The 9,123-nt window shown below is 43.1% G+C and overlaps 1 protein-coding gene across 4 annotated transcripts; it reads left to right on the top strand.

Moving 5' to 3' along the window:
* Window positions 1–63: 63 nt before the first annotated feature.
* On the top strand, window positions 64–7,146 carry LOC124257082. Of its 4 annotated transcripts, none has more exons than XM_046691066.1 (4): window positions 64–381; window positions 2,967–3,154; window positions 3,348–3,396; window positions 6,530–7,146. In XM_046691066.1, the coding sequence occupies exons 2-4, from the start codon at window positions 2,984–2,986 to the stop codon at window positions 6,676–6,678; spliced, it is 369 nt and encodes a 122-aa protein (XP_046547022.1). In that variant the 5' UTR covers window positions 64–381; window positions 2,967–2,983; the 3' UTR covers window positions 6,679–7,146. The 4 variants fall into 4 exon arrangements, with proteins under 4 accessions (XP_046547022.1, XP_046547020.1, XP_046547021.1 ...); XM_046691064.1 differs by having other exon boundaries at window positions 66–381; window positions 2,905–3,154; XM_046691065.1 differs by lacking the exon at window positions 64–381 and adding an exon at window positions 450–559 and having other exon boundaries at window positions 2,905–3,154.
* Window positions 7,147–9,123: the final 1,977 nt, after the last annotated feature.

Here is a 9,123-nt window from a genome sequence, read left to right on the forward strand (position 1 = left end):
ACAATGACGTGTTTCTATTTTCAGTCACTAAATTACTCACACTTAACACTAGTGGGAATGTTCAAAGTTACACACATGCTCGACCACTCTCTATTTCCACGAATTATGTATGCATTAATTGTCGCGTCTGCACATCCAGTGCCTTAAAACAATTAACTAAAGCCCGAACCCAGTCACAGACTTCTCCGATTATCAAGTCAACATCAACGAGAACAGCACTGGACCCCACGATCAATAAGGCTGTTTACAAGGGGTTTTCCGCTGTCTATTAATACATCCTTGCATGTGTTCGCCACGAGTGAATCAGCAACTCAACTGTTGTGACTGTGAGACAAGTTATTCATGGAGACACACTCTGCAACGACTCCTGACACACAACAGGTAAGCAGAGTATACAGTACTCTTGTAACCTAGAACTCTCTTATCGCAGCCAATATTTCTGTTGTCAATAAATCATGTACGAGGCTTGCTGAATACCGGGTCAGTCAACACAAGTAGGACACGGGGGCAGTTGTATACACTGATTGGATATTGTAGGGGTTTTACTAGCCGGAGATAGGTAAGTACAGCTTGTTCAATTCTGTATCATATGCAGGGTGTGTTATAAAAGGGTTGTATGAACATTGGTGATATAACGCCCTATGACTCTTCTCGAGTGTGTTGTAATTGATTACAGACACCGTAATAATCATGACCTTGACAACTGAGGGAGGGAGGGACACTCGCAGACTGGACACAATGCCTGTACTAACCTCCGATCAGCCTTATTGGATGGCCTAGTTTAAAATCTATGAAGTCGTGTCATGAACGTGATTGGAATATTGTGCAAATATGAATACGAAATCGAAGGTGTCTCCATGCATTGAAATATAATCTCATGAAAACAATGTGCATGTACCACCTTAAGGTGTAGGTTACTACATCTTATCAGTAAAATTAAATAAATATTTAACTAGGGTACACTAGTCTACTGTAACCTCATCCGTGATATGTGTTCAGTATTTGACACGACCGTGCTGTGTATCACGTTTCCGAGTTTCTGCACTTGTGGAATTCTGAGGAAATTGTTGAAGTTATCTATATTGTGAGAAAAGCCGTTTGTCATTCAGTGGTGTAACGTCCTAGCACATCATTTCGTCTCGAGCATCTTTCTGTTTCATCTTCACGGTAGTCTACTATGTCGTGGGTTGTTAACGATACCGACCTCTCTCTATTGTCTGTAAAACTAATCTTCCTAAAACGTGTATTGAAATCTGGTCAATATTGCAAACATGATGATACCGCAGTAAAGATGGGGAATCAGCTGGTCTGTTGACATACTGCCGCATCCAGGTGGGCCACGCCCCACGACGGTATTCTGTCGTCCGTATATATCTCACATACAGAACCAATTGTTTCTGCCCGCTGCTCACTTCTTCGAATGGAGCATGGCATTTCATATATGTATATATAAGTTTATTCCCAATCATACTTGCACATTATATAAGTTGTTGAACACTGCGCTTGCTGACGATGTGTTGTGTGTGATTTCTGTAGCTGGCACTCACTCACTCACCCTCTCACTCAGTTCTACATACAGTTAAACACTTTTAAGCAAAAGGCACTTTTTCACACAGATATCACACATCACTGTTTCACTCAGCCACACACACACACATTGACCTTCACCTTCACACATATATTTCAACTCACATGTGCACATTTAGCACGTGCAGACACTGTAATGTTTTTTCTGCATGTATATGGGACCACAGTGCCATTTCCTTCCAACTGGTGTGACGTCACGTACGTGTTACGAGGTTGCAATAATCCCATGTTTTGTGTTGAGAGACGATCAGTGCATGCAGGTGAAATATTCTTTATTCACCCCGTGACGTCAAATTTTAACTCACTCACTCTTTGTTCTCTTTAAGCATTGCAGCATAACAAATATTCATGGTATTTGATATATTGAGACACCTGGCTTATATCATTGTGCTTGAGACTAAATGTATACATACGGATGTAGGTGAAACTGTAACAGATTGTTTGGGATGAGGCATGTACAAATGTGATGTCATGGTCGCAAGTAATCAGATGTTACTTTTTCAATCGTTCATGATGCCATTCTGATGTTACTAGTCACTGACCAAACATCAGAGCAACAATGCGAGATCAGGGAATCCACATATATATCTACAAATGTATCTAATGAGGTATGTGCGTGAGTGTGTCTGTCAGTGTGTACCTGTACGTGTCTTGTGTGTGGCTGTCTGAGTGTCTGCCAGCGTGTACCTGTATGTGTCTGTCAGCGTGTACATGTATGTGTCTGTCAGCATGTACCTGTATGTGTCTGTCAGTGTGTACCTGTATGTGTCTGTCAGTGTGTACCTGTATGTGTCTGTCAGTGTGTACCTGTATGTGTCTGTCAGTGTATACCTGTATGTGTCTGTCAGTGTGTACCTGTATGTGTCTGTCAGTGTGTACCTGTATGTGTCTGTCATTATATACCTGTATGTGTCTTGTGTGTGGCTGTATGAGTGTCTGTCTGAATGTGCCTTTGTGTCTGAGTGTCGTGTGAGCGTGTGTGTAAGCAGTTGACCAGTGGATTACCATAAATAATAAATGCATGCATAATTCAGATCATATTTTCATATACACATACGCACGCGCGGGGGTGTGTTTGCTTTAGTCAGCGGATATTCATGTTTCTATGAGTCTTTATGTGTATGTGCGCGTGTGTGTTTGTACATAGTAAATACATATTACCAAGTAAGACATCCGTCGACCACAAACATGTCATCCAAATTTCACCCTCATTGAATTACAAAGAGTTAATATTAAGTGTCGGATTTTAAACCTAATAACACAATCGTACCTGACCCTGCAGAATGGTGCCTGGAGACACTGATTGTATTGTTTCAGCTGCGGGAGCATGTGAGACGGCAGGTTCCTCCTACTTGAGGTGTGCGATCCTTGTGTTGTAGAACGGCCCTCATCAGCTATGGTGACAGTACGACTGTGTAACTGTGTGATATCGATCGTACTGGTGACAACAGTTTGTGTGGCGTCTCCTGCTCTGCCTGCCAGACCCACCACCACATCTCCTTCAACATCCACAGAGCACATCTCCACAGAACGTACCACACCAGAACATTCTGGCAACACCACGGTGGTAGGCATCTTGTCTCTTTCACGGATTCTTTTCGTTATGAGAGCAATTACAATATAGCCATGCGCTATGAAAACAGTAGATGATAATTCGTATTCCACCTATATATTACCTGTGCCCAACAGTGGTGATGTGTGAGTGGACAACGCTCAGTCAATGTTAACGTTGGATTTAGCAAACGTCATTTTTCTTTCAGGGCGACGCATCCTGTTCTGCTGAAGGCAGCTGTTCTGTAAACAGAGCAGGTACGTGCTGTACACGTTTCAACGTATATGTTCTCCAGCTGAACGTGTAAATGTAAACTGTACTTCCGGCTCACGTGATCTGTAAGCTGTATTACGGGTAGATATGATAAGTGTGTCCTCGGTGTAAGTGCGATATATGGAGATAAGGCTTACCCGGCAAATATTGTCCGAAATGTATTCTCATTAAATAGAAGATAGAAAGCTGGAGTGTACGACTGTGAATATATACACAAGGAAAAAGTATCGCTACATCGATATTTTTCTTAGTATCAATATCTTACCATTAACCACAGAAAAGAAACCTATCCAAACCCCAATTTAACTTGGTATCTACATATCTGGAACCTCGAGGAATAGTTAAGTGTAAAATCTAAAAGCAGAAAAAGAAAAGGCATGTTCATAGAAGCAAACATGAAAAAAATGATAGATTATAGTACTGATAACTATAGTCGCATGAACTATAGCCTGGGGTTTTATATGCAGTAACTGTGGCCTGGGGTTATACATACAGTAAATGTGGCCTGAGGTTATACATGCAGTAATTGTGGCCTGAGGTTATACAAACAGTAACTGTGGCCTGAGGTTATACATGCAGTAACTATAGCCTGGGGTTTTACATGTAGTAACTGTGGTCTGAGGTTATGCATGCAGTAACTATAGCCTGGGGTTTGTACATGCAGTAACTATAGCATGAGGTTATACATGCAGTAACAGTGGTCTGAGTTTATGCATGCAGTAACTATAGCCTGGGGTTTTACATGCAGTAACTGTGGTCTGAGGTTATGCATGCAGTAACTATAGCCTGGGGTTATACATGCAGTAACTATAGCCTGGGGGTTTACATGCAGTAACTATAGCCTGAGGTTATACATGCAGTAAGTGTGGTCCGAGGTTATGCATGCTGTAACTATAGCCTGGGGTTAAACATGCAGCAACTATAGCCTGAGTAACTGTGGCCTGGAGTTTTACATGCAATAACTGTGGCCTGGGGTTTGGCATGCAGTGACTGTGGCCTGAGGCTTTACATGCAGTCACTATAGCCTGAGGTTTTACATGCAATAACTGTGGTCTCAGGTTATAGATGCAGTAACTATAGCCTGAGGTTGTACATGCAGTAACTATAGCCTGGGGTTTCACATGCAGTAACCAGAGCCTGGGGTTTTACATGGAGTACCCATAGCCTGGGGTTTTACATGCAGTAACTGTGGTCTGAGGTTATGCATGCAGTAACTATAGCCTGGGGTTTCACATGCAGTAACCATAGCCTGGGGTTTCACATGCAGTAACCATAGCCTGGGGTTTTACATACAGTAACTGTGGTCTGAGGTTTTACATGCAGAAACTGTGGTCTGAGGCTTTACATACAGTAACTGTGGCCTGAGGCTTTACATGCAGTAACTGTGGTCTGAGGCTTTACATACAGTAACTGTGGTCTGAGGATTTACATGCAGTAACTGTGGCCTGGGGCTTTACATGCAGTAACTGTGGTCTGAGGCTTTACATACAGTAACTGTGGTCTGAGGCTTTACATACAGTAACTGTGGTCTGAGGCTTTACAAGCAGTAAATGTGGCGTGAGGTGTTATATGTAGTAAATGTGGCGTGAGGTTTCACATGCAGTAACTATAGCATGAGGTTTTACATGCAGTAGCTATAGCCTGGGGTTTCACATTCAGTAACTGTGGTCTGAGGCTTTACATACAGTAACTGTGGTCTGAGGTTTTACATGCAGTAACTGTGGTCTGAGGCTTGACATGCAGTAACTGTGGTCTGAGGCTTTACATACAGTAACTGTGGTCTGAGGCTTTACATGCAGTAACTGTGGTCTGAGGCTTTACATGCAGTAACTGTGGTCTGAGGCTTTACATACAGTAACTGTGGTCTGAGGCTATACATACAGTAACTGTGGTCTGAGGATTTACATACTGTAACTGTGGTCTGACATACAGTAACTGTGGTCTGAGGCTTTACATGCAGTAACTGTGGCTGTGTTTACATGTGGTCTGAGGCTTTACATACAGTAACTGTGGTCTGAGGATTTACATACTGTAACTGTGGTCTGAGGCTTTACATACAGTAACTGTGGTCTGAGGATTTACATGCAGTAACTGTGGCTGTGGCTTTACATGCAGTAACTGTGGTCTGAGGCTTTAAATACAGTAACTGTGGTCTGAGGCTTTACAAGCAGTAAATGTGGCGTGAGGTGTTATATGCAGTAAATGTGGCGTGAGGTTTCACATGCAGTAACTATAGCATGAGGTTTTACATGCAGTATAGCCTGAGGTTTCACCTGAGGTTCTCACATGCAGTAACTGTGGTCTGAGGCTTTACATGCAGTAACTGTGGTCTGAGGTTCTACATGCAGTAAATGTGGCGTGAGGTGTTATATGCAGTAAATGTGGCGTGAGGTTTCACATGCAGTAACTATAGCATGAGGTTTTACATGCAGTAGCTATAGCCTGAGGTTTCACATGCAGTAACTGTGGTCTGAGGCTTTACATGCAGTAACTGTGGTCTGAGGTTCTACATGCAGTAAATGTGGCGTGAGGTGTTATATGTAGTAAATGTGGCGTGAGGTTTCACAGGTTTCACATGCAGTAACTATAGCATGAGGTTTTACATGCAGTAGCTATAGCCTGAGGTTTCACATGCAGTAACTGTGGTCTGAGGCTTTACATACAGTAACTGTGGTCTGGGGCTTTACATGCAGTAACTGTGGTCTGAGGCTTGACATGCAGTAACTGTGGTCTGAGGCTTTACATGCAGTAACTGTGGCCTGGGGCTTTACATGCAGTAACTGTGGTCTGAGGCTTTACATACAGTAACTGTGGTCTGAGGCTTTACATGCAGTAACTGTGGTCTGAGGTTTTACATGCAGTAACTGTGGCCTGAGGTTTTACATACAGTAACTGTGGCCTGAGGTTTTAAATGCAGTAAATGTGGCCTGAGGTTTTACATGCATTAACTATAGCCTGAGGTTTCACATGCAGTAACTGTGATCTAAAGTTTAACATAACATGCAGTAATTGTAGTGGGATGTAGCAACCACATGTTTTGCACACTCAATACTTCTGTGGTATGAATGAGTGTTTAAAAGGTAATCATTATTTAACTTTATCACATTTTATTTTCAGATTTGGCCAAAACGATATTCCTGAGGTTGTCAATCGTAGCGGCTTGTATATGTGTGTTCGTGGGTCTTGTGAAACTCTCTGTGTCAATGAACAGACGCTGCACCTGTGACCTGGAGCGGAAACCCACAGTGAACTTCACCCGGATATGATCCGAACAGAGGCGTTATACCCACAGAAGGGACCAAATCAGGAACTGAGGGTATATACCGAATGTGCATTTAAATGGATACATATGGAGCTATTCTCCTATAGAACGTTATTTTGTGCAAAAATGTCGTTGCAATGGTAAATTATTTATAATTGAGTGTACGAGTGATTTCTATATGTGAATGAATGATACATGTGCCAAGGTATGTTGTTTCGATGTGTAGTGCTAATATCTGAAGTATGTTATGTGGTACCTTCAGCATATGTGAGGGTAAGTATACTGCTGGAACACAACGTCATGGTGATTCATCATAAAACAGTACATAGGAACGGGCATTTATATACATGACACTATCATATCTGGCCATCTTACAGTTGTAATCAGAAGGTTTGATAATTACAACATGTATATTGAAATGTTTGTGTGTACATGTGAAATATCGGAAGTGCAATAAACGATTGTTACTTAAGGCTGAATTCCTTGCAATTTCGAAGGTAACGAATGGCTGTATACCTTAAGACGAGAAAAGCTGCAACCTACGACTGTTAAGTGAGTGAGCTTATTTCAGCGGTAAGGGATTAGCTAACACGATGTCGTGATCTCAAAGTGTAAGTCCAAACTAATACCAAAGTCAGTCCCAATGCAAGTGCTCGGACGTGTTGCAGCATGCGGAGAAGCAGCAGGGAGAATCTCGGGTGCGAAGAATCGAGCATACCAAACAGGTCTAAGGGACGCAACTCCTTGCAGCCAATAGGTGCACCGGGCATGAGAAATAGCGTTTTATAGCTTACGTATACAGCAGACATTCATTAATGTATTACGTTTGTTATAAGTGTTGTCATTGTTTACATACACATTTAGAATGCTTACCTGAGATGGCCATCACTGCCTATGATAGGTTATGCTATTGGGCTATATTTGAAGGGTATATATTTGTGATATTAATAACCGTTACCAGTTTACAAGCCATGGTCATCTGAGCTCACACATTGCTATGTGCGTGAACAGGTCTGTCATGCTGTTCTCAAAGATACTAAGGTGACTTTACACCTCATGAGTTGGGCCCTGTAGATCGAGGCTGTAACTTTACATCCGTAAGCTGTGACTCAATGGCTGGAGACTGTGACCTCATACTCATGGAGGCTGTGACATAATACATGGAGGCTGTGACATAATACATGGAGGTTGTGACCTCATACATGAAGTTTGTGACATAATACATGGAGGCTGTGACCTCATACATGGAGGCTGTAACTTTACACCCGTAAGCTGTGACTCAGTGACTGGAGGCTGTGACCTCATACATGGAGGCTGTGACCTCATACATGGAGGCTGTGACCTCATACATGGAGGCTGTGACCTCATACATGGAGGCTGTGACATCATACATGGAGGCTGTGACATAATACATGGAGGCTGTGACCTCATACATGGAGGTTGTGACCTCACATGGAGGCTGTGACATACATGGAGGCTGTGACTCATACATGGAGGTTGTGACTGGAGGCTGTGACCTCATACATGGAGGCTGTGACCTCATACATGGAGGCTGTGACATAATACATGGAGGTTGTGACCTCATACATGGAGGCTGTGACCTCATACATGGAGGCTGTGACATAATACATGGAGGCTGTGACCTAATACATGGAGGTTGTGACCTCATACATGGAGGCTGTGACCTCATACATGGAGGCTGTGACATAATACATGGAGGCTGTGACCTCATACATGGAGGCTGTGACCTCATAGATGGAGGCTGTGACCTCATACATGGAGGCTGTGACATCATACATGGAGGCTGTGACATAATACATGGAGGCTGTGACCTCATACATGGAGGCTTGTGACCTCATAATACATGGAGAGGTGGAGGCTGTGACCTCATACATGGAGGCTGTGACATAATATACCTCATACATGGAGGCTGTGTGACAATACATGGAGGCTGTGACCTCATACATGGAGGCTGTGACATAATACATGGAGGCTGTGACCTCATAGATGGAGGCTGTGACATAATACATGGAGGCTGTGACCTCATAGATGGAGGCTGTGACCTCATAGATGGAGGCTGTGACAGAATACATGGAGGCTTTGACAGAATACATGGAGGCTGTGACCTCATAGATGGAGGCTGTGACATAATACTTGGAGGCTGTGACCTCATAGATGGAGGCTGTGACAGAATACTTGGAGGCTGTGACCTCATAGATAGAGGCTGTGATATAATACATGGAGGCTGTGATAGAATACATGGAGGTAGTGACCTCATAGATGAAGGCATTGTCTTCACACCTGTGCCTGTGTGCCTATTCACGAAGGATGTGTCTTGACAACTCTAGGCTGTGGCAGTACATGAAGGTTGATACTTCACATATCTTCAAGTGAGCTGATGCACGATGCTCTGACTTCACAGCTGTAGGTCTGTGGCCTACACATGAAT

The sequence above is a fragment of the Haliotis rubra genome, unplaced genomic scaffold (assembly GCF_003918875.1).
Source record: "Haliotis rubra isolate DU_JTF1 unplaced genomic scaffold, ASM391887v1 Scf649, whole genome shotgun sequence".
Taxonomy (NCBI): Eukaryota; Metazoa; Mollusca; class Gastropoda; order Lepetellida; family Haliotidae; genus Haliotis; species Haliotis rubra.